This window comes from Ambystoma mexicanum, chromosome 1q (assembly GCF_040938575.1).
Source record: "Ambystoma mexicanum isolate Mex_15411 chromosome 1q, UKY_AmexF1_1, whole genome shotgun sequence".
Classification (NCBI taxonomy): Eukaryota; Metazoa; Chordata; class Amphibia; order Caudata; family Ambystomatidae; genus Ambystoma; species Ambystoma mexicanum.
This window is the reverse complement of record NC_090922.1, coordinates 1,366,773,591-1,366,800,350: the sequence shown is the minus strand read 5'-3', so window position 1 is coordinate 1,366,800,350 and position 26,760 is coordinate 1,366,773,591. Positions and strand designations below refer to the sequence as shown.

Here is a 26,760-nt window from a genome sequence, read left to right as displayed (position 1 = left end):
TGCATGGGTAAAAACATCCCACATTCCCTATGAGAAGAGATGGGGACCCTTGCCAGGGCTCACTGCGGCTGCCACTGCACTTGGGGATGGTGGAGGGCGATAGCCGTCCAAGGCCGGGAACATCACCCCTCCAGCCCCCCGACTATTCTAGAGCTCTGGCTGGCATGTGTTACAACTTCTCCCCTCTGGGAAAGGATGGGGAAAATGCGGGTGCTCCCTGGGACTGCCGGTGTGCTTGAAAACGGCAGACCCACATGGGAGACGGCTGACGAGGGCCTGGCATATCAACTCCAGCTGTCCTGGAGTTTTGGCTCGGCTGCCTTAAAGCTTTTCTCCACCAGGTAGCCCTGGCAGTGTGCCGATCCCTCCCTGGAGGGAAAATCTGTAACACAGCCCAGCCTGAACTCCACAACGGTTAGGGGTGATGTCCCTGGATGTGGGTATTCGTTTCCCATGTGGGTATACCGTCCCTAAGCCCAGCTGCATTCCCAGGGAGCCCCGGCAGGGTCCCCGTCCCTTCCGAGAGGGAAATTCGATAAAAGCAGCCCAGCCAGAGCTCCAGGATGGCCAGGGGTGATATCCCTGGCCTTGAGTGGCTGTCTCGCATGTGGGGGTGACCATCCCCAAGTGTTCATAATCACTTAAAAATCATTCATAACCATTTATTTAAAAAAGGTAATCTTTCAGTTTAAAAACACATTCTAATCGCCTTCAGCTTAAAACGTTCTAACAAGTTTCCTTAGAACCACATGGAGATCATATGAACAGTCTGCCGGGTTTATGCCTGGTAAAACGGGTATGTCATCAATCTGGTTGAACCTGGATATCAAACTGAACAATAAGACCTTGTTCTGGCCGGAGTGGTTCGCAGCAGGGATTGTTAAAGTTGAAGATCTTTTCGATGGGAGCGCTTGGAAAACATTTCGGATTTTGAAACTAGAGTTTGATTTACCTACAGGTACTTATGGCAAATACAGAAAATTAAGGAGAGCAGTGAACATTCGATCTTTGGTTATCTCTGATATTCAACAGATTGGCAGAGGTGATCATTCAGCATCTAAAATGTATAAAATGTTGAGTGGTTTCACTAATGCTAATGCAAAGCTCCAGGACAAATGGTCTTGCTATCTGAGAGAAGAGATGACTGCAGAGAGGTGGAGGTGGAGTGACTTATGTAGGAATATTAAAAGAATGTCCCTGAATGTTGGAGAGAGATCCAGACAAGTAATGCTCTTGAATAGAGTTTTCTGGACACCGGTAAGACTTAAGGAACAAAATTTAACAGAGTCAGACAGCTGTTGGGGATGTGGTCACTTTCGTGGCACTATGGAACACATGCTATGGGAGTGTCACAGGGTGAGGAATTTCTGGTCGGATGTGACAAGTATGATGAACAAGGTTGTTAATGCAGATTTGGAATTTGACTTTGAAACTCTAATACTGGGGGAATCCACCATGCTGGACGACTTAGGGAAACATCAGATTACATGGATTTTACGTGGGGCTATGATGGCGAAAAAACTGATCCTGAGAAATTGGAAATCAGATGTTCACCCGACGTTGAACATGTGGATGGAGGAGATGTATTGCACAAGCAATATTGAAAATGTGATATATTCTGTGAATGGGGAAGGACGTATTTTTGATAAAATATGGAAGGCCTTTTTGGATAAGGGTTAGTCAGTCGTTGGAGCTTCCTGTGTCGAGTTTACCTGTATTCAGATAAGTAGACATGCATGTTTCAATTTACTCATTATAATGTTCATGTCTTTTGCTTCTTGGTTTGTTGCTATGCCAAAGTTTTCTAGAAGGTTGTTTTCAGGTCAATGTTATGAATTGCTATTGCTTTTTGACTTTTGAATCACACCTTTTCTGCCCCCTTTTATTTATTTATTTATTATTATTATTATTTTTAATGATTTTTTTTTTCTCAATATATTTTTCATTATTATTGTATGGATAATTGTCTATTGTATCTCTGTTACACTGATTTGTTCTGTTAATATTTAATAAATTGGTTTAAAAACTAAAACGTAATACATACACAATGTGTTTTATGTGTACACTAAGAGCACATTTTTAATCTGAGATTGTGGATGGTACTTTATTAAAGTGTATATTATTTTCAGTATGCTACAGTTTGTTGCTTTCTTGGCTCAACAGTGTGGCTTATTAATCATCTCTACCAGCCCTCCTTCCCTCCAGATGCTAAGCTCGACTGCTCTGCCAGGTCTACAGTTGTAGAGGAATTTGGATTTCCTTTTGGCTGGATTTGTTCGGCCATTGGGCAAGGTGGATGCACTAAGCCCTCCCCAACACTTGTTTAAACAAAATATACATACATTTTATTGATCATATTAAGTGCCTGGCATAGAACAAACTCTTATAAAATATGTTTTTCAAAAATACTGTTCTCTACCTGAAGGACAGCCTGGCTCGACAACCCTGTATCACTTGCGCGTGGGTGAACCTTTCACACTCCTTTTGGGAAAGGCTGCAAAAAGTAATAACTGTCAAGTGTCAGGAAAAAAGATCTGCCACGAAGTTCAAAGCGCCAATTCTCCTTTCTTGCTCAGAGGCTATTTTTGGGCGATTTTTGTTGCTGCTGGTTTTCATTCAACTGACACTTTGTTTCCTTGGCAACAAAGTTGGACATGAAGTCCCTGAACATCATCGTTGCAATGACAAAGAGACAAACCACATCCAAGTAATATACGCCAGAGGGCAGCGTTTATCCCCTCAGTATCTCTATGGACTCCGCTAATGTCCTGTAGCTGCTGCCTACACTCGAGAGCTGTGCGAGTTTTCTTTTGTACAACATGGAGAGTGGCCACTATCTGCGTGTGTTATGATGCGTGTGCTAGCTGCATGAATGCAAAACGGCTGTAAATCTGTCAAAAGACACAGCCACAGAAATTGACCATCGGCACATGCACTATTTACAATGGTCGAAGTGTATAAAAAAGTAGTGGGAATATGTTCACTGCTGACCTGTCTCGCTCGCCACAAACCCCATTGCCTTGCCCTCTCCCACGCGCAAACCCCCAAACAAATGTGCCTGCTGTTTAAAAGAACGTTCAGTGCAGTGCACTGAAGAGCAACTTTCAAGTGCTTCCTACACTTTTAACGATTCCAGAACGTTTTCTTTTTAAAATAAAAGTATAGGAACATTAAAAAAAAAAATCAAAAGCAGAGGACGACCGCTCCAAACCGCTTCCTCCCACTTTCAAGCCTCTTTACTAATATTTCAAATTAGGTTGCCAGAGGTGGACCGGCCATTCTGCAATTCTGGAATTCCAATGTGGAATGGAAAGCATAGGAGTCAGAATAGGCTAAGCGCCTTATAAGTGGCTGAACTTCTCGGCATTCATCAGCTCAGAGACATGGGCCGTGGAAGGTGTGGAGGCAGTTTTTGTACCACCTCTATTTAGGACACTACAACCACTAACCTGAATGGAAGGCTAACACACCTGGACACACCTTGCAAAGGTGACAGAGGGACATGGTTTAGCTCTCGGCAAGAGTAGTATGTAGGTCGACACAAAAGGTACAACATGCGCACACATCTCTAGAAAATACACTACATTGATATGCTTAAAAAAGTATACTTTAATAAGTCACAGAAATCTTTAAACCCATCACGTCAAAATAAGACAAGGGCCCTCATTACGACCCTGGCGGAGATCCATGGTGCAATTTGCACCATGGACCATGGCGCAGAGCTGCCAACTCCGCCATGGGGGTTGGCGGACTTACCGCCCCATTCCGACCTTGGCGGGGCGGTAAGTCCCCAATCCCCATTTACCCTTCCCCATTCCCATTTTTGCCCCATAGGGTATAATGGGAGTGGGGAAGGCGTTAATTACGCCACCGTAGATTATGGTGGCGTAATTAACGAGAGGACCCGTAGCGCCATGGATTTTTCCGCCCGGAAAATCCGGGCGTAAAAATCACCATGGCGCTACGGAAAGTCCTAATCTGGCGGAGAGGTACGCCATGCATTACGCTGGCGTAAACCCCTCTCCGCCAGGGTCGTAATGAGGGCCAAGGTATAACACATAATATTAAAAATATATCATTAAACACAATAAATATCTAAGAAGGTCTTTTCTAACCACACAGTCTAGGTGTGTGTCCACTACCAGAGGTAGGAACCCAACATAAATAACAGGGTGTGGGGAGAGCAAGGGAGCCACACAATCTAACAAGCAGTTAAACTCCTGTCTGGCCTACATAATTCTGTACATAGCTCTAAATACAGAACCCGGCCAGTGAGGTAAGGAAATAAATCAGCTCTCAAGTCGAGGGTACACGCGGGGGGGGTGGGGTGGAGGTTTGGGGGTGAATTGAGTCAAGTTGTGACACAATCCCCGGTTCAATTCAGCAAGTGACCTTCCAGTGGTTTGAGTCAGGTCCTAGTGTCAAGCAGTTGATGAAGCCTAGCAGGTGAGGACTCAGCAAATAAACGATGCAGCGTCGAGTGGGCTCAAGATTCAGGTGTTGGGTAAGAATTGGTGCAATCCAAGTGGTGAGGACTACACAAGACTTATCTGCTTGGTATTAGACAACCCACCTTTTAATATAGGTCTGTACTACACAAGCTGTTCGTGTGACTGAGCAGCCAGGCTCATCTTAAGAGGGGTAATGTGAGCTGCAGAGCTGTACAATTGATATCAGTAAATACAAGTATCCTAACAACACTTAACACTTAAAGATTATATCCACATTGTGTAAATAAGCATTCTTTAAAAAGCTGCATCTACAAGTAACATTCAATCAAACTTTGGATTCAGTTTGTAAAGGATAATAAAAAAGTTGATGCATACTTTATGCCAACACATTTTGCAGCACACGTATGTGACTTCAGTTAATGTCAGTATTGCACTTATTTTCAGTTATCAATTCAGTCATTGAGTTGTAAAGTAAGGAAAGGTTAGAATAAGACTGAGAAAATACTTTCAGTTTGTAAAACAATTACAATCTCCTAAAGTGAGCCAGGTAAGCTTTTATCCCAGCAATAATAGTAATCACAATTATAAACTATGAGGGAACAAGTTTTGCCAAAGTCGGTCGGTTCAGAGGAATGCCTTTAGGGAGTTAGGATAGCCAAAGTCAATGGACAAAGTCAATAGTTCTGATGCACTTCTTCTTAGAAAAAGTCTTTGCAAAGTTAGTAACTTCAGGAGAAATCACAGTAACTCAAGTGAGCTACTTTGTAGAAAGCACAAGCAGTTAGGCTAGTGCAGGTGAGTTGGTGTCAACTCTAAAGTGGAACAAAAGCACTTTGCAGGATGGGAAGCACAACCTATGGCTAAGGGTGAACACCCCAAGCCCCACAGTACCTTTGATTCGAAGAAACAATTTCCAGCTGGATTCCTCCTTGCTACAGCTTGGCAGACCCTTGTTCCTGGACCTTGGTGGTGGTGTTGAAAGGAAGGACGTCTGCGTTAGCACTCAGGAGAGGGACTCCTCAGCTACGGATTTCCTTTGTTTCAGCAGTACTTCAGTGTTTTAGCGCCTTTTCCTTGGCATCAATGAAGAACGAATATCTCTGGTTGGAAGAAGCTTGCTCCCTCAGTCCTGGACTCTGTTGAGGGGACTATTTCCTGTCTCTGCCAGGTCCTTGGGCTGCCCACAAAGATTAGGCCGCATTTGGACATTGCAAGACAATGAACTTGTCAATGGTCACAGGAACCCTGGCATTGAGCTTCTGCTGCTCTGGTGAGGCACAGCAAGTCAGGGGTTGCGCAAATGGAAGCTTGTCTTCAGGCTAGTTGGTCCCTCCAGACCAAGGGAGGAAGTTGTCCCGTATGGGTTCTCCCAGTCGATATGAAAACGGGGTCAGCACAGCTGCAGGGTTTCACCGGACACGTCGTGGTCCGTGAGGGTACTGCTGGCGTCTCGTCACATCTTTTACAGATGTTCTCTCCATTGGTCGTCTCTGCCTCTAATCCCAAAAACCTTGCTCTTTATGCAATTTCCCATTCATTCCCAGCCTATGCTGTCAATCAAACAGCAGGGTGGCTGTCCTTTTAGGACAGCCAGCCGGCCAATCATGACTGGTTTCATTCAAGCACACCTAGAGACAAAGGACAGGGAAGTTTCAGGACCCTCCCTTACTTCCTTCCTTCCCAGACACACTGGAGCATGGGTGGGCTTCAGGGCTGAAGCCGGCCAAAGGCAAAACACACAAAGGGCTCAAACCAGTTTCAACTAAGAGTAAAAGCCCAGAAGAAACTAAAACAGAAAAAGGCAAACAAAAGAAGACAGGGGCCATTTTACGAACATGGACACCCATGGGTGCTGTAATGCAGCTGAGGGTTCAGCCTGTGGTAAAGATGCACACTGGTAGTAAAATTAAAACACTGCCACCAGGCATTTAAAGTAAGTTAGTGTAACAACAAATGTTATATGAAAAGTGGGATAGGAATTACTAAGTAACCCTCTAGCACTCCTCATAGGGTGGTGTGTGCTGGTCCCTCAATGCGAAAAGGAAGACAGGGATCATCTTACTATTCTTGGGAACGTTAGTTCAACCAAGAAAACGTATTTAAACATTCAGCAAAGTCTAAGGGATTTTTCGATGGCACTGCACCTTCGAAGCTGTGTGTCACTATACAAAAAAAAGATGCCTATGGAGTTTGTCAGACTCCATAACACAATAAAAGACATAAATCCCAGTCAGAAAAAAACACGAGTGAGTGAGAAAAAGCACCCACTCACTCAGGAGAAAAAAATCACAAGCCCCAAGTCCAGCAAAAGAGCTGGTGGTCTCCAAGCACAGAAATTAGAAAAGAAAAATTCTCCCTAACAGCAGGCACTTGTTGGAAGGTTCAGTGGAGTGCCAGGAAGCAGCACTAGTGGGGTTCCTCGGCATCAATGGCAGTTCGACCGGTTTAGAGTCAGCAGAACGTGGAGCCTTAGCTGATCTGGTCCTCCAGATGCTGGGAGACCCAATACATGGGATTTGATAACAGGGCAAGTCCTTTCAGGGTCTGCTCTCCCATGGTGTTGGGAGCTCCTCTTACAGAGTGGCAGGTCCAGGTCCACAACAAGGTTCACACCCCATGTCCCCTGGGAGTGAGCAGGTGGCAGAGCTCTTCTCTGCCTTGGGCTGCTCCTTAACCTCAGTGGTTAAGGGCTTTGGAAAGTGCAACTCTCACAAAAGCAGTAGATCCAATTAACCCTTCCAATGTGTTGTTCCAGAGTGAATTAAAGAAGTGGTTTGAGTCCCCTTCTGTTAATTCCACTGGTAATTGGACAAAAGCTAGCCTGCCTTACAGGTCTAATCTTAAAATACATAGATTTTTCCCATCGGAAATCACACCCAAAGTGCTTTGTGCTAAAGGTAGTGGAGGGGAAAGGAAGGAGAGATAAATGCAAAGAGAAACAAGATGGCAGAATCTTCGTTCAACTGTACAGAGCCCCTCCCCCCACATCTACACTAACCTCAACCCCTACCCATCTCAATAGGACCAAAAGCCCTTTGACATGCAGTACTCTGGTGTGAGGACAAGCCTTTAGTGAATTAGTGTGTGTCCTTTGATTCCTGTTCTCAGGCCAGCTTCCTGTGGAGTGGCTGTCTTCTGGGAAGGGCGATACCTACCCTTACAAAGGAATAAAGAGAAGCAATACTGCAAGGATAAATTCCTGCCAGGAGTAGCAAGGGCCAGCCTGTCTGGGGGGAATACACATAATCCTTCCACAGCCGAGCATGGGCTCACGGGGCTGACATGTGTGATGATAAATAGCTGTGGCTGCAATAATTAAGAGCATCACATCCACCATAACTCAGATATGGCTTATTTATTTTAAAGATTATACTGCCACTAAGAGGTAGAATCATAACTATAGTTTTGGAACAGGAGGTGCATATCTTAAATGCAGCTGTTGCACTTCAAAGCTTTGGTTGTCAATGCAGCTGTCAAATTGGCACCTACTTCTGAACCTGCTCTGTACCATTGGTAGAGTAGGTGCTGCAGATCAGGCTACTGATGCAGCAGGGCACAAGTACACACTATGCTTTTGGCATGGATCTTATGAAAGGGGGATCTGATCAGCAGATTACTCTTTCAGAGACGGAATTACTGGCATTGTATTAAATTAATTTTAAAAAGCCAGGGCGCCTACACATTAGCCAAATGACACTCCTTCACACAATTTAACTTTGATTGAGGGCCCATGTATGGGCTTGCCTGCCAAACAAAAGTTGGAAAGTTTGTCGTCCCCTGCTGCATACTCCAAAAACAGAAGTCATGCATCACATTCACACAGGTGAATTTATTTACATAATTAAAAGGAGTATATATAGGAGAGAGTGACAGACATTAGTGTGGAAGTCAGACGTTTTAAGTGTGAGGGTAAACATGCAACGAGGAGGAGATGAAGAGCAGAATGGAGGAGACGGTGAGAAGATCAGAGTGCAAGAGCTGAGGAGGAGGAAGTGAAGAAGAATAAGAAAGAAAGGGGAGGGGGGAACATGATACAGAGGGAGAAGAAGCATTAAGGAGAGTAGAGAGGAGAACAAGTTGGAACATTAGAAGTGAGACCAAAAAGATGATTGCAAGGAGTGGATGAGGAGCAGGTTAGGGTGTAGTGCAACATGAGGAGAAGAGTGAAGCAGACGGGGAGAGAGAAGGCAAATAGCAGTAACAAGGATGGGGTAAGAGATGAGGAAGAGGTGCCCAAGATGATGGGCAGTTAGAGAGGGTCTTGGTCAGGAACAGAGCACCTAGCATGGCAGTCACACAGTACCTATGTGAGTCCCTGACACCCTAACAAGGGGATAGGCTGATAACGCCTGGCCCAATCTTGGAAAGGATATTACAGCGTCTGACATCAGACCCACCCTTAGATGACACAAGGGAGTAAGGGTGGCAGTGCCAATTTTTCTCTCATGAAATACATCATCATGAAAACTTCTGAATTTGTATGAAAGCAAATGATCGGGCATCAACAGGCAAAAAAGAAGTGATGGGAACTTGAGCGTTAATCTGCTAAGGTAGAGGAATCTACGGGAGAGAGCGCAAAAGACTGAGTCGTGCAGTGCTATAATTATAATTGGTTATTTGTAACATGCTCAATATCTAGGTTTCTAAGCGCGGATTCGGGGATCGAAACTGTGTTGCTCCGCATCGACTTGCTTCAAAGACAAGCGCGTTGCCCCGGAGCCATACTCCTGAGACCTTCATTGTATTTACAAGTTAAACCTAATCAACTCGTTTTTGGTTTGTAGTCATAAAAATCCTGGAATCCTAGAACTTAAATTCGAGTTGTCTGTTGATCGCAGAGCAGTGGGAGTGCCTTATTAAGCAGCGCAGTGCATGCCCCGTTCGGTGAACCTCAGGAATGCTCTTGTGAGCGGGTTCATCACACACATAGTGGAATATCAGTGCTCAGTATTTTTAATGCAAATTGGGATAATCAGGCTGGAGTCAACAGAACCTTGGTGCAAGTGGGAGTCAAGGTCTGGTAAACATGCAACAAGGAGTATTGAGATCAAAACGTGCCTCAAGGTACCCCTTTGAGTTGGATCAAGTTCTGACTTGATGTCTGTGAGAATGAAGGAGTGCTCACATGAGCGTAACTAACATTTATGTTGCCTAAAAACGAAAGACCTTGATGGTCTCTGGAGAGGACACATAACAGAACATCGCTAAAGCCTGGTGTGAAGCTGCAGAAAAAAAAAAAAAAAAAACACATCACAAAAGCACCTATGTACAGCGATTGAAAGCAGTATGGGTGTTCATATGTTGATAAGCCTTATAGAAATGATGACTAACAAGACAAACATCTTTTGCATCCAGTTTTGGAGCCAGTTGGGCCTAAGTTTCATATCTGCCAACTCACAGCAGAGGGTTAAAACTGAATTTTTCTTTTTTTAGAGCAAAGTGAAAACCCAGAACTGCACAAGAATGCGTCCAACTGAAAGAAGCAGGAGAAAAAGCCAGAGGCAAATCAATCAAGCAAGCAGGTGATTAAAAGGCTGCAAACACACCCGTTTGTCAGGCACCTAATGCATTGTTCAGAATTACTAATCCATATCCCGACAACAAAAGAATGTCTCTGGAGTCTGCAGAAATGGAAACAATGTTGCTACTTCTCTCATTAAAGTAATTTTCAACTGATATGAGTTACATGATATGAGTTACATAAAGTCGACTATTGCTTTCGTATTACAACTCCCAACTATGTGCTGTGAATTACAGAAAATACAAAGGTTTATGCTTTGAGATTTCTATACAAAATACACCTATTTTAGATCTTAAAATTGTTGGGATGGAAATTTGCCTATCCCACCCCTCTAGGCTCATCCAGGTAAAGCGAACACGATATGAGGTGATGTAGTGTGCAGGGGGGAGGAGGGGGGGCAACCTGTAAAGGCAATGTAGCGCTTCAAAGTAGATGTGCGGCACTAGTAAACCTAAAGCCCATGACTCCATTTTGTATTAGGCCCAAAAAGGATATGTTGCAGGCTCGCGCTGTTCACGTTCCTAATTTCCATAAGATAGACTGACTCTGCAGAGCCCCCTTCCCACAGAAATCACTTCCCCCCTCATTCCTCCAGTGTTGCAAATATTTAGTATCTTCCAAAGGCATGCGCCCTGCAAGAGCGTGAGACAACACCAGGCTCTGCGCTGTGTCCATTCATCTAGGCCTTTAACTGCCCCCAACCCCCCCACCCAGCCAGTCCGGATCCAGCCCCACACCACTGACCAGACCCCCACACCTTTGCATTCTCTGATAAGCAAGCAACCCCCCTGTCCCAACACAAATGAAGTGTCCGCAGAAGATATAAGCATGCGCGGCTATTCTTCTTTCAAGTATGAAAACATATCACTTGTAACATGAGGTACAGGGAGGGATAAACTAAAGATCAAAACCCCGGCTGGAGACCTTGTTTGCAGGAACTGCAGTATCAATGAAGCCCTGAATGTGTGGGTCAGTGCGACTGTATTTTATCCTCCCTTCCCCCTAGCACCATTTCCTATGCCACCCAAGTGCCTGCCACAATGAAATAATAACCAGGCTTAGCATGTTTAGTTTAGACGGAAACAATGTGTTAACATGCGTCCCAACCTTCACCGCAAGCATGGCCCAGCTGACCCACGTGGATCAAGACCAACAGGAAAGAACTAACCAAAAAAAGGAAAGTACTAACCAAATACTGCCTGGAATCCCCTATAGATTAGGCTCATGTGTAGGGTGCCTCCAATCAGTGGCAGCCATTTTTACTGTATATCATGACGTGTGTGGGGTTTTTGAGCCCCTGTTTGTAACTGTAAGAGTTTGAGAGCTCTCAAGCTGTTCTTTGCCGATATTTGTATTCTGTACAATTAAACCTTGTTATCCTTGCAACGCTATCTCCTGGCCTATTTCCCTAGCGGGTTGTCTTTATTCTGGAGTGTGCGTAAAAAAGTTACATCTGCCTGATCATTGTGCTGACCTGACCTATGCAAAAGAACCGCAATTAAAATTATCAAAATGCCCAACTCTATGTGACATTATTTAATACTGTATTGTTCCCTAAATGTAGTTTTCTATGCAGTTCTCTACAGAAACAGACATTTTGTTGCTATCAACAGAGATGGAGATAGTTCTTCATATGCGCCAGTGGTGTACCTGCTCAATAAACTGGAGTGCTAAATCTAAATCATCCCATAATACAATGTTGTCTTATTAGTTGTGTTCACATCTGTAAGTTAATAGCTGGTAGTATACAAACCTTTAAATTTCCACATAGATTAAAATACATTTTCAAATAATACCTTTCCATTCTCTATAGTGTACGTGTCCATTACTGGAGCTGGCACAGGAGCAGGGTAGTAAGATGATGTGTTTGCCGCCTCACTGAATGCGGTTGGTAATTCAGGCTCTGGCTCAAGTGGTTCTGATTTTATTTTTTCCAGATCAAGGACAGGACCTAGGTAGTTAAGAAAAGAAATCTGTCTACTACAGCAAAGAAAACAAAAAAATAAGGAAATGAAAAGCTCACTTCAGGTGTGCAAGAAATGATCTCAAGCAGACTTGGAAATATTGAAAAATTGGCTTTTAACTCGAACATGCCAAAGTTCATTGATAAACAGCCATACTGGAATAAGGAAGTGGACATAGTCTTTGAAAAAATTATATTAATATTAAATATTTGGCTTTGATAATACGTTCTGTTAGTATTATAACAGACAAGATCAATCTGACCACACGTTATCATACAGGTTTGAGGACGCAAAATGCAATGGAGGTCTAAACAGCATATACAAAATGTTATGAGAGAAAATGGCAAAAAAACAAATGGTGTCAAGAAATCGATTGGATGTTGTGTTTGCAGGTATTTAACAGTGTGTAGTGTGTTTCTTTAACACATAACATGAAGTCAGCCTCACCCATTCCATCACGAACACACCTCAAAATAACCAATCAGAAACAGTATCTACATGGCTGTAAATTTCTTTAGCGGCAGTTGCAGCTACTTTAGAGGAATACATTACCTACCAGTAACGCAGTACCAGTTCATGGCGCTATGACTTTGGATAATTCTGTCTAAAGGTATGACACAATCTCCATAAGTTACCATCCCTGTTTCTACATAGAACTGCTCCCTCAGTGCTCATAATGCTTCACCTTCTCATCTCTTTTTCCACATTTAATTACACTTATTCTCTTCCAGCACCGCCTTGATCTTGGTTAGAATGCAGTCTACCTTCATGGCTCTTTCCCGTTCCACTTTGATTATCAGTGTTAGGGAGATTTTTAATTTCTGTGCCAATTACCTTTAACCTTAGAAACCTATAGGGCTTTTTCTTCTAATTTTGACTCCTTGTTGGGCAAGAATTGATGTAGTAAACTTGCACAACACTTGTCCTCTTGGTATTAGGTAACACACCTTTAGATATAGGCCTGTACTACAAAGGTTGGTAGTGTGGCTGAGCAGCCAGGCTTATCTCAAGAGGGGTCAATGTGAGCTGTAGCAATGAAATCCACACATACAAGTAGCCAAGTAACACGTACACTCAAGGATATAGTTATACATAATCATTTATGTATTTAACAGTCGTTTTTAAATAAGCATTCTTTAAAAAGGGAAATATATGTAACAATCAAATATAATTTAAAATACTTTTCCAGAATAAACACAAAACTAGTAGATACTCTTTAGAGATGCTTTGTACACATTTCCTACAGCCTGAAGTGACTTTACTAACTAGGACAGTAATCACCATCAAGGACAGTAATGGCATTTATATATCACTAGTACACTTTGTAGATTCTAAGGTTAGCAGAAAGGAATGGTTAAGGGAAGTAAAAAAAGGTTTAACAGGTTCTCAGAGCATGTGAGCACTTAAATCTTCCAATGAAGTCTAGACCAAAAAATTTCCCAGCAATAATAGTTTAAAACCAAGTTATCACCTATATCAAAGTTAAATGGACTAGAAGAATCTGCAGGGAGCCAGGTCAGCCAAAGTCAATTTGAGCACAGTCTATGGAGCTGAGGCAATTCTTAGATAACAAAATCTTGCACACAAACAAATCACTGTAGGGTCACAGCTGTTACACTTGTGAAGAGTGGAGCAGAAATTAAAGGGATGGTCTAGTAAAAAATGTTATTTAAAATTCAAGCTCAAAATTTGCAAAAGCAAGCACAGGGGCGCATCCATTTTGTGAAATGGAGGCCCTCCTGTGCTGGCTTTTGCTTTTCCGGCACTAATGAAGGAAAAGCCAGCCAGCTGTAGTCAACAAAAGCTACCGCTGGGTGGCTTTCCCTTCATTAGTGCTGTAGGTGTAGGACGGGGACCGGAGACCAGAGCAGGAAAGCTGCAGCTGAATCTCGGTAAGTGCTATTTATTTATTTTTTTAAAATAAGCACTAGCTGCGGGTTTTTTTCTAAGTTTTCCGGGCTGGAGGAGCCCGGAAAACTTAGAAATAAAACTGCAGCTTTAAAAACGTATTTATGGTTGCGGTCGCTTTTGAAGCGACCGCAAACATAAATACAACGTTATTGTGTTGGAAAATGCTGCGTTTTTTCTTTCCAAGTTTCTCAGGCTGCTCCGGCTCGGAGGAGCCTGAGAAACTCAGAAAGAAAAACCACAGCGTTTTCCAACACATCCGCGTTGTTTCTGCCTGAATCTGCTTTCCCATTTGGGGCTCTCCGGCTTCCCGTAGGGAGCCCGAGAGCACCAAATGGGAAATCAGCTGTAGGTAGAAACACTACGCGGCATGTAAACATAACCGCGTTGTGTTTCTGCCTGCTGTGGCTTTCACTTTGGGTCGCCGGTGCTCCCCTGGGAGCACCGGAGACCCAAAGTGATAGCCACAGCAGGCAGAAACACACGCGGTTGTGTTGGAAAACGCTGCAGTTTTTCTTTCCAAGTTTCTCAGGCTCCTCCGAGCCGGAGAAGCCTGAGAAACTTGGGGAAAAAAAAACGCAGCGTTTTCCAACACAATAACGTTGTATTTATGTTTGCGGTCGCTTCAAAAGAAACACTGGAGCCAGAGGCGGATTTCAGTACTGATGCTCACCAAAGGCGAAACGAACAAAGGGCTGAAACCGGGCTTGGCGCACAGAATAAAACCCAAGAAAGACCTCACATAACAGAAAATGGTGAAAAAAGAAGACTGGGTCCTTTTGTCAAAATGGTCACCCACGGGTACTATACTACAGCTGAGGATTCAGCCTGCGGTAGAAAAGCACAATGGTAGGAAAATTAAACTAATGCCACCAGCCATTTACAGTAGTGAGGGTAACATAAACATGTTACATGAGTAGGTAGGATAAGGGGATACTAAGTAACCCCCCAGCACTCCACATAAAATGGTGTGTGCTGGACCCACAAAGAGAAAAGGTAAGTAAAGTCAATTTCACTTTACTATTCTTCGGAACAGTAGTTCACCCAAAAAATGTATTTAAACATTATTAGGAGTCCAAGGGACTTCTTAGTGGCACTGCGCAAAAGGTGCTGTGTGTCACCATACAAAAAGTAGATGCCTATGGAGTTTGCCAGACTACAAAAAGAAAGGAAACACATAATCCAAATCAGGTCAAAACGCACTCACTACAGGGTTAAAATTAAAAGTCCTAAAGTCCAGTAAAAGAGCTGGCGGTCCCTAAGGTTGAAGGGAATTAACACAGAAATGAATTCTCTCCAACACTCCTGAGTCAGTGGGACTTTTCACCCCACTCCCTCACGTGTTTTTCTAGCTAAGATTGTGTGTTTCTTACTGTTCAACGGAGTCTGGGAAACTCCATAGGTATCTGCTTTTTGCATGGTGACACAACACCTTTTGCGCAGTGCCACTGAGAAGTCCCTTGGACTCCTAATAATGTTTAAATACATTTCCTTGGGTGAACTACTGTTCCCAAGAATAGTAAGGTGATTTTTGTCTTACTTACCTTTTCTTTTGTGGGTCCAGCACACACCACCCTATGTGGAGTGCTGGTGGGTTACATAGTAACTCCGTATCCCACTTCTCATGTGGCATTCTGTTACACTAACTTGAATGGCTTGTAGCAGTGGTTTATTTTTAGTACCTTTGTGCCATGTATCTACAGTCTGAGTTCTCAGCTGCAGTACAGCGCCCAGGGGTGACCATTTTCCCAAAATGGCCTGGTCTTCTTTTTTTTGCCATTTCTTGTCAGTTCGTTCTTTCTGGGCTTTTTACTGTTCAAATCGGGTTTGAGTCCTTTGTGCATTTTCCCTTTGGCAGGCTTCAGCCCTGAAGCCCGCCCTGGATCCAGTGTGTCTAGAAAAGCCAGAAGTGAGGGAGGGTCCCGAAAATGTCCCTGTCCTTTGTCTCTAGGTGTGCCTGTGTGAGACAGTCCTCCTGCTGGGTGATTGACAGCTTTAAGGCTGTTAATGAATGGGATCTTGCTTAAAAGGCAAAGTCTTTGGGACTAGAGGCAGAGTCTAGTCCCAAGGCAGAGTCTACTGTGTTCTACCGTAAATGTCTGAGGTATTTAAAATTATTCTGGTATAAATATATGTAAGTGCTTCTTTGATGTGCCTGTCTAGATAAGATTCAGAGTATTTACCTACAGCTCACATCTTCCTCTTAAAATAGGCCTGACTGCTTTGCCAGGTCATGACCTAGTACAGAATGATACTAAGAGTTGGGTGATCTACGAACCACCGGCTATCCTTGCTTATTACTCTCAGTAGGACTTTAGGAAACCACTCCTAACAGTAATGCCCCTATATTAAGTAAGGGATGTAATTCTGGTATGATGCAGTTAGTTATTAATCTTACATTGACGCAGAATCTCAGTTTACCTGTTTTGCATATTACCACTAAGGGAGAAACCAAAGTTGCTGCCTCCATTGTTTCCATTATGCCTTGCTAATTGTCACCTTCATGTCTCTGCTCCTGTGGAGTGGAAACATTTGTATGTTTTTTTGCACAGGCTTAATATCACAATAATACAAAAACAAACTAATCCATAACAATAATAAAAATTAAAACGTTATGTGTGTTCCCTGTAAGATTTCAAAGTGGGAGTATTTTACTCCCTATTTTTTAAAGTTTGGAGTTAAATGATTTTTTAGCAAAAAATAAGTCCCATTCATAATGGGAGTATTTGTTCAAAACCATACTAATTTGTTCAACTAAAAGCCTACCTTTTCGTCTCCGAGTAACCCTCTTAACCTACATTTCATCTGCCTGCTATCTACCATTTTCCCTAGCCTCTAACCTGTCTCTAGAGTGGAGACACTCCTGTCTCCACTCTAGCCCTTCACCCATCGTCGTCACATACAGAGCACACCACCTACCTGCACTTTAAAATGTCCAATGTTGGTTGTCCTTAATCTATAGATATCCACTTATATATTGTTCCCCAGTGACTGCGCCATTTACTCCTCTCCACAACCTGGTCAGAATGTCCCTCAAACTCACTCCAATGTAAGAAGCTCACTGCTTCCTGTTAAATCTGATCTATCGTATGTAATTTCATGATGAAAAGAGCATTGTTCCTCCTGTATATAAATATTATAAAGTTAGGTTTTAACTAATGAACAGGCATGTTTTTGCATTACATTTTTCTTTTCACCTAGGTATTAATGCACATAAAGAGAAATGTTTACCACTTAAGATCAGTCAGCTCAGAGCTGGGGGTAAATACTGCCAAACCTGTGATTTGGCAGACGCTTAAATGCATCAGTAATAGCGTTACCGTCGTATTGAAGGGTTACCGCCCAACTCATGAGGACACTGTATTTATTGTAAAAATACATATTTTATTTAAATACAAGTAGGCCCAGATAAATCTTGGGGGAAATAAGTACCATCACATTATATATAACCACAATTATAAAAAACACAAGACTATGCTTGAAGGTACACAGAACAAAACATATAACCTTATTTGGAACACCTAACAGTAGTTCTAGGAAGTCAATACTTTTCATACACATTCAGTATAGGTCACACCTATTCTTGGGGAGTAAAATCCAATGGTTACTTTCAGATTACATTCAGTAATTCAAGGGTAGTAGACCCGACCAGTTGTACCACGACACTCGCAAGAAATCACAATCATCTTAACTGGACAATATACTGATCTAGTGAAACACAGCTACTAAGAACAGTATAAACCTATACCTCTGATTCAGGATAACACAGTTATTCTAGGGCAGTTGGACCTTGTGGCGTAATATTCAATTACAGGTGCTTTTCAGTTCACTGCGGTCCTCGCGCTCCTCACTGATCACCAGTCCTTGCAGTTCCTCGTTGCAGCTAGAGGAAAGGACCTTGTCTCGCGCTAAGTTGCATGCCGCGTAGTACCAGAGTAACGCTCTGTATGAGAATCAAGCCGCACTGATGCCGAGTCAGCCGCCTCCGATTCCAAATCTATCTTAGTTTCAGAGGTTCAGCAACAGGCACTTATTGCCAAAAGTTGTCAAATATGATAACTTTTAAAAAACACTATGGAGAGTGTAAAAATTACACCCATAAAGAGAGTAAAAATTACACCCATAAAAAGAGTAAAAGATTCTGTGAGTGTGGAAAAAGGTTCCCACTCACAGGAGGTAGGACGACAAATAATCTACCAGTACAGCAAAAGGTTCTGGGGTTGACACAGGTCAGGAAGATTTATCATTACTATGAAAATCTTAGCTAACACAGACTTATTCTGGACAAGCTAAAAGCAGGTCAGGGGATGCAAGACCCAGTTGGAGACACGCATACATTTATCCTAACAGGAATAGTGAAGTAAAGTGAAACCAACAGCATTATTTTTGGGAAGCGGCACAACCAATTCACAGGTGAATAACCTTATATCTGGAACATTTGTAAGGTAAATAATAACTTTTGTAACTGTTCACCCAGAGTTACAGTTACCAACCAACTTCTTTTGCAAGTAAGTAACTTTTAAACACTTATTCTCTTTTCTAAGCAAAAGGCCCAATCCTTAGAAGTCTTTGCCTTATTCTTGGCGCATGAGTGTTCTCAGTGGCAGAAGGGGGGCGTCACTAGGGTCTAGTCACTAACAGGCAGGTCAGGATAGGATCTTAAGTAGCAAAAGTCTGAGTTCCTAAGGAAGACTGTTAGAACAAGTAAGTATGTTACTTTCGAGTTATCAGAGGGTCTAGGTGCTTCACAGAAGACATCATAGGAGGATTCCAGCAGGGGCGTAGGTGCACTAGACAAGAGGACTCCCAATCGCAGAAAACAACCCAAACTACACAGGAATCACAAGAGACTTAAAATAAGTAAATACCCAAGCCAGCACAGTACCTCAGCACAGAATAACATTTTGCAGCAGGACGACTTCAGGATCTGCAGCCAGAAACGTGGCCATTGAATTCCTTCATTAAGAAGATAGATAGAGGACAGGACACTGGAAGAAACTATAGCGGCAAGGGTCAAATGGAAGGCTCTAGGCAAGGGTTTCCTCGTGGCTGGATGCAGTTCTGTGGATTTGGATCCTTTTTCAGGAGCACAGAAGACGGCAGAATATTTACGGTTGGATTCTTGTCGTTTGCAAGGTCCAGCACTCTGGTGAGGGAACTTTTCGGACTGTTATTGTGCCTCTGGATATCCAGCAGGATGCCCAAGAAGTTTCATTGAGATTTGGAAATCGGAAGATCGTGCACCACACAATGGCTCGAGGTCCGAAGGTATTGGGGTATTGCAGCCCCGGATGGTCGCAGCATGGCATGGGATGGCTCACAATGCAGGTCTTCTTGAGTCTAGTGGGTCTCACCAGGCTTTGGGTTGGGGTTGTCGTTTGCAGAGTCACCAGGTCGCCTGGAAGGAAGGGCTACAGCAGGCTCTGGTTACAAAGCAGGCTATCCGGTCGGTGGAAATAGCTTGAGCTGCAAATTCTTCATCTTCCTCTTTGGTTTTGGTTCCAGTGGTCGACTAGCTCTTCAGCTTCCAGGTTCAGACTTCTATGCAGGAATCCAGCCGATCTAACATCCTTGCAACATTCAAACCTGGAGGGTTGGCAATCCTTCCAGGACAGCAAGCCTCCCAGATTGTTCTGAAATCTCCCACTCAGGCTGGAAGACACATGGCTGCCGAGTTTTGAACTCCTCCCTCGCTTCCTGCCTTCACAGACTCTCTGGAGCTTGGACATGGAGTGGAGTATCCCGCCGAAGATAAAAATCACACAAAGGAATTTCCCCCCTGGATCAGGGGAAGGACCAAGAAAGGACAAGGAATACTAAAATGGCAAAAAAACAATACAAAGGCCATTTTTGTAAAATGAGCACCCATAGGTGCCTTTACCGGGGGGCTGTGCACACAGCCCGCGGTAAAGGTGCACCAAATTAATAAAAGGCATCACTGGCACCAGCCATTAAAGGTAAGCTTGTCCCTGTAACAGAATTGTTACAGTTTTAGTGAGAAACGGGATACATTGCATCTCCCCAGCAATCCACATAAGGTAGGGTGTACTGGTTTCACCAAATAAAAATGTAAAAGGGATCCAAAGATCCTTTCTACCCTTGGGAACTGTAGTTCCTACAAGGTCAGCCAGAGAAAGTAAGGGGAGCCCCTAGGGCAACCCAGCAACAATAGGCATTTAATGGCAAAAAGTTGTCAAAGAGGATAACTTTTAAAATACACTATAGAGAGTCTACAAAATTACACCCATATAAAGAGTAAGAGACTCTGAAAATGGTTTCCACACAGAGGTATAAGGAATAATTATCCACCAGTAAAATCAAAAGGTTCTGGGGTTGACACAGGTCAGGAAGATGCATCATTACTATGAACATCTTACCTAACAAAACCTAATTCAGCATCAAACCAACCCATCAGTTGTATGCATTTTCTCCCATAGGCGACCAGATTGATGTCTATCCTTTTTAGGTCGATGTTGAAAATCTGACTACATATTATCTTGGGCAATAGGATGCATTTTGCTACAAAGTCCACAATCATTTTGATTGTTTGCCCGAGTACATAGATTTTAGCTCTAGGTCAGTCACTATCTTTGTTGTCTTCAATGGCTAAAACATTGGTCAAGTGCATAACACTTAATTGCTTTGCCAGGTGTCTCCTCTCTTACATTTTCTGCAGACTGTTAAAGATTTTTCTCTACACCTTTCCCTCCATTTCAATAGACCCCCATACTTTTTGCTTTTATCTTTGAATCTGAGCTGAACTTGTGTGTGTGTGTGTCTGTGTCTGTCTGTGCACGAACACTCACCCAATTTGGTGACGATTCCTCCAGGGGGAGCGAAGTTATAAGCCGCCGAAAAAGTGCTCTTCCTATGGGGTTTAGCAACTTAACCCTAACTACACGCCCGCTACCGTGTAATTTAATCAAACCCAATCAAAACCCTCTGCATTGTCCACAAGGCCTTCTGGGGCCTGGGACCTCAATACCTTCAAATCTCTCATCCTAAATATCTACCTTCAGAGCTCTTCGCTCATCCGCCTCCAACACCCTCAGGGTCAGTCTCTTCTCCAAGCAGCGAGTTGGTGGTAGATCTCTTTCGTCTGGTGGGGCCTCCCTCTGGAACAGCCTCCCTTCTTCTCTGAAATCTGAGGTGAACCATCTCCGTTTCCGGAAGCACCCCAAGACCTTCCCCTTTGCTTCTGCTTTCTCTCCTCCTCTCCCCTGCTGATCTGTCTGACTCTGAAACTGCATTGGTTACCTGGCTACCCTCTGATCTGCATTGGTTACTAGGTCCCCCAACTGCCAGTTGCACACCTGCACTGCCCCCCTGACAACCCTTGTACTCTGAGACTTGTTCTGCATCCCCAAAGCCCCTACTAGCACTTGACACCTGATGTCTGCACTTACCCTTGCACTTGCCACCAGCTGCCCACACTTTATTATTTATTGCCTTATTATTTTACTGTTACCCTATGTACCGCACTGCCCCCTCCCCGTTGCCCCCGCACTTTTCCGCTTCCCGTTCCCCCTGCACTTGCCCAATCTTAATGTCACCTGGCCTAGAAGGATCGTTGTCTCTGTCTTCCCTCTGTTTCCCCTCCCTTGCCTCGTCGCGCCTTGAAACACTTGTGTGTAGGCACGTTATAAATGCCATGCCATATCATAACCTAGCTGTCAACTAGTGGATATCCACCTTGGTTTCTAAACATAATTTATACCTTTGGACCACTCTCCTTGTCCCCTATTATGGCAGGAGCGGTATCCTTTATGTAGAGTATACATAACTGCTATAATGTTGAATGCTGACATACATTTTAGAAAATGGTCTGGACATAGATCACACGTGTTTTTGTGAATCTGAGACATTTCACAAAAAACGGCACGTGTATGTGATCTAGACCCTGGTGAAATTTGGTGTTAAAAAAGGAAAGGAAAATTTGACCACACCACTAAGTACATTTTTTCAGCATACGGTAGTTTAAAAGTGTACAAAGCAGTGTGAGCTAGAAATATTACGAACTTAAAACAAGTTGAAAGGTGTGTTTATTTCACTACGTTACTGTGTACCTTCTTACCCTCTATTGATGCCCCATTATGCTAAATTAGGTATGGAGAGTGTGCCCTTGGTGTTTGATTAGCAATGCAATTTTCAGATCCATTTGTCAGCCTGCCAGTGAGAAGCTCAGAGCGATCAGAAATCCTCCCAAGCAACACACATATTCTTTGGCTATGTGGTGGGGGTGCCTTGGCAAGCACATCTGAACCCATCTGGGAAAGGCAAAAATGGCATCACCTTTCGACATCAAGTATAACGACTTCCTTTACTAAAGAAAAGGTCCGCTTGATCGCCAATTGCAAGCAAGCATTTCCGCGGGTGGCCCACCACGGACATCAGATGACTTCCCTGAGAACTACAAGAAAGATAATGAGGGGCAAGCTCTAATACCTGAACTGCGCTCTTCCACCTCTGAAGAAACCTTAAAGGATAATAAAATAATGGCACTCTATGGCCAGCTGTGGCCTATGAGTGCTAATGGAGCGTGCTCTGACCACTTACTGGTTAGTCCATTTGAGAGAGGAGAAAAGTAGTCTTTGTTCTTTAGAAGAACAAATACATCTACCTAGGCAGGAACAAACAATTACCATGGTACATTTAAGTCTATCACAGTAAGCAATCCATCAACCTTGGCACTTGCAAATATGCCCTTTATAGCAGCACCATTACAAGTATGAAAATACTTGTTCTATAATCAAGATGGCTGATATTCTAAATAATTTCTCCCTAGACTAAAACTGCTAGGACACTACAATATTGTGCACGTTCAATGCATACATTATTTTTCAATAATTCATTAGCAGAGTTTGCTAATTAAATTTCTCTTGATTAGCAAACCAACCCATTTGATTAGCAATTTTGTACTAACGTTTTTAATTCCACCAGAAGATACTTCTTGTACCCAAGATATAAAATGGGCAACAATATGCAGTTTTGTATACCGCCAATGTAAGACATTAGTGAGATAAGTCCGGCCTTGCAAATTCTTTCTGTAAAATGGGGCATGTCACCACAGACCCACTTTGGTTTGGCACACTGCTGCCACCCAGAGGCCAGCCATGCACAGTGAAACTTTTATCTGACATTTACTACAAACAAAGTAAAGTTTAAATTTGTATTTATTTGTATGTATTTGACTTATATTGGCTTATAAATAAGTTTCCAACATCCCCTGCAAATGGTACAGGCCCGTCTTAAAATCTACTTGACTATGCGAGTGGGCGAAAATACTTTGCGAGCCCTGGATGAGTGTCTGTAAAAAGGTTAGCTGCATGAATGGACACAAATAAATATTTATGATTAAAAGGCTCTTAAAGCAAACAGTTTGGCCAGTTCTCTCTACTGCAGGTGCAAATAAATAATGCAATCATAATCTTAGAGCAAGGTGAGCTTTGGAGGACAACTTCAGTGTAGAGTTTTGCAATAGGTCTGTAGATGTACAGACTGGATGAAACTATTGCTCACTACTTTAAGTAAATACCAAGTTAGCTTTGACTAAGCAGAGTGGATGGCATAGCAGACAGAGAACTGGGCAAACTAGGCAGAATATTGTAGTTTGCAGCCTTCTCACTTTCAGGGAAGCGGGTAAAAACCAACATGACAAGATAGAATGTCAAGGAGTATGGTATTAGCTCATGGGTTGAGCACCAGTTGCAAGCTGTATGTTACCAGCAGGCCACAGGACTAGGTTTGCCGTCAATGCTTTTGGCTGCGTGGTCATGAACATTTTCGAAAGGGTCCACTCGTCAATTTGATACATCTTCCCCAACAAAATGAAATCTAGTTGGCACTGAGATTTAGATACACTTCACTGTAAAGCATGGAGACAGTGCAGTGTTTTACAGTAACAGTACTGTAATTATGCATTATGTAACCTATTACATTTTTAGAAAAGGAATTGAAAGCATTTTATAAAGCATTTAAAACAAAATAACTAATGCATACTGGTCTTTGGCAGACAGGATACAGTTAGCTTAATAACAGTATTATCCCGATGATTTCTTGTTTGCAATTATATGAAAAATAAAATATGCGTAACACTCCGACAAAGGCTTTTTGGCACATGAAGTGAAGGGGATGATTACTGCTGCACACTCTCTCCATTAGCCCCTTTGAACCTTGCAGTGAGCAGAGAAATTATGGTGGATAGAGCTCTGAAGGCAAGAGAGGCATGCAGGGTGAGCTGTGATTTCATTGAACAGGGTAACTTAAATAGCTAACTTTGCTACACAAGTGTCAATTTAATTGGCAAACCTACAGAATTGCATAGCAAATTGCTCTGCGACACTGCTTATTTTATGCTTTGACGTTTGCATATAAGAAGGTTGATCATCTGAAGTTAAACCTTGAAAAAGTAGAATGGTAAACATGGCAAACTGAAAAGAAGCCCCAGAATGGTCAACCAAATGCAGTAAAATTTCAAAAGGAACACCCACAAGAAAAGGTATACGTCGGGCAACTTGTTGACAGAAACAAACAGAAAGTCTCCATAATACAATGCTCAACATCCTGCAATCAACTTTCCCGTTCAAGGAAGGAATTATAGAATGCATACACATATAACACAAACGCTACAAACCCTAAAGATGAAAATAAAACATCAGCTGCAAGGGCAGGCAACATTTTCCAATCATAAGGTTTACTAAGGAACCCATGACAATTACTGCAAATGTGCCACAGAGCAAAAAAAACAAAGGTTCTTTAATGCTTGTTAGGACAGATTTTCTAAAGGCCACACAATGGGCTTTATAAAACCATATCTTTAGGCAATACAGTATTCTCCAACTCTTAGTATAGACCAGTACTACATAATTTGGTAGAGTGGACAGAAAAGTCAGGATTATTTTAGGTGGTAGAGGTGGCTGTAGGAAGGTACAAAGAACGTGTAGCATATATATGGTCAAACAAGCACCTTTACACTGATGCATTGTAAACATATAAGTTTATTTTATATACACAGGCAAAGAGAATTCTTCAGAATCTTAAGTACTATTAGAAGTCATAAACACATTATAAAAACCAACACTAGGCTTACGGTAAGTTAATAAAAGCATACACCACATTTAGAACAGCAGTAAGCTACTCAAGGTTAGTAAAACCACAATAGTAGACTTTAAAGGAATTAAGCAAAGGACCTTGTAATAAAAGCTACAAACAGGTGGCTTTTGCTTCATTATTGCCGCGAGGGCAGAGAAAAACACAAACACAGGAGGCTCATCCATTTCACAATATGGATGCCTCCTAATGTTTGGAATTAAAGGGGAATAAACATTATTTGTGTAAGATTTTACATAGGAACTTTCTTTAAAAAGATGTTTAATATATGTGCTCTATTATTGCCCATCTTTTAAGACAATCAAATTGTTGAGCGCACTATTCCTTTAAGTCATGGTCTGCTGCATGGGGAAGCGACCCCCAATTTTCCAGCTATTTTTTGCAAGGGGGGAGGGTTAATCCCAAAAGTGGATTATTTTGACTACCTGTGGGTGAGATTTTCTGTGAATTTTGGGCTGAGAAGCAGTCCTTAAGATCTAAACGGGCGATTGAGGGAGGTAGCCAGAGTCTTGGGTTCATTTAAAAAAAAGCAGATTGAGCTTGTCCTTAAAGTTTATCATAGCAAAGCCGCTTCTGTGGCAAGATATGGTATGGAACAGTGGGGATTTGGTAAAATGGGGCCTATCCAGGTGGTTGCCAATTTTGCAGTTCAGCAAGAACTGGGTTGCCGGCGTCTGGGAATTTGGGGGAACATTTAAGCTACCCTGACCCATGAATCAGTCAGTCATCTGGTTTCTAGAAACCCCCTAACAGACGATGGTGTGGGCCACGGTTTCTCTACAACAACTCATCTTTTAAGTTCACTAAATCAGCGAAAGCTAGTGTACTCCAGCTTATTGAGGATAAGGGAGAATCTCTGGAGTTTATGAAGCCAGCTAACAGGAAAAATGTGATTATCACTTCTCCTGGCCTTCAGAAATATCTGTGCTGGGGATCAGCATCAGTCGCAGCGCATTCTTGTTTCAAGGGCACACTTTTACTGTATTCATTTGAGAGCTGTGTTGGCCGATTGGTAGAAGGGGAATGTGGATCAGTCATGTGTTTTCTGTCGGGCGTCTAAAGAAAATTTGCACACTTTGCTTTTCCCTGCCTTTTCAGCAATTAGAGGGTGTATTGAAGCCTGTTTGCAGGGTCGAGGTTTTCGATGTTATCAGTGGACACTGTCCATGTGGGGCTGGCAGCTTTGATGTTTGTAAAGCATGCTTTGTCTTTGAGATCGTTATAATTAGGATTTGTTGGTTTTTGAGCATTGTGATTATGTTTTTAAGGGCTTTTTTAATGTCATTTCAATCTTGCTTGTAATATTGTTGATTGTTAACTTTGTTGTGTTTTTATGGTATGCTTTGTTTTACTGAAATAAGGATTTGCCATACTTTTAGAATGACAAAAAGCTATTCAGTGTCCAGAATAATACTGTTACAACAACATAACTTTTCAAAACACTTTTCTAAGGTAAGCAATAACTTGTGAATTACTTTTCAGAGGGTCAATATGCACTTCATGGATAAGTAAGACCTCAGGATACGCATTTAGAAAGGCAATAAGCTATTCAAGGTGAGTAAAACCCTATTGGTCATGAACTCTTACACTATTTCTACTACAGGAATAGTTAGTTATAATAATGTTACTTTTCAGAAGACTGGAACACAATTCTAAGGTAAGCAATAACTTGTGAATTACTTTTCAGAAAGGCAGTTAGCAGTTCAAGTTAAGAAAGACTTAATGTTACACATTTAGAATGGCAGTATGCAATTCAAGGTGAGTAAAACCCTATTGGTAATATACTGTTACACTTATTCTATTTCAG

At 42.6% G+C, this 26,760-nt stretch overlaps 1 protein-coding gene across 2 annotated transcripts in view; it reads right to left on the bottom strand.

Annotated features, from left to right (window-relative positions):
- BEND5 (BEN domain containing 5) overlaps positions 1 to 26,760 on the bottom strand; it is a 137,578-nt gene that overhangs the window by 36,853 nt on the left and 73,965 nt on the right. For both annotated transcript variants that reach the window (XM_069642229.1, XM_069642230.1), the window contains exon 6: positions 11,769 to 11,923. In XM_069642229.1, the coding sequence (XP_069498330.1) occupies positions 11,769 to 11,923 (155 nt within the window). The remainder of the gene's footprint in view (positions 1 to 11,768; positions 11,924 to 26,760) is intronic.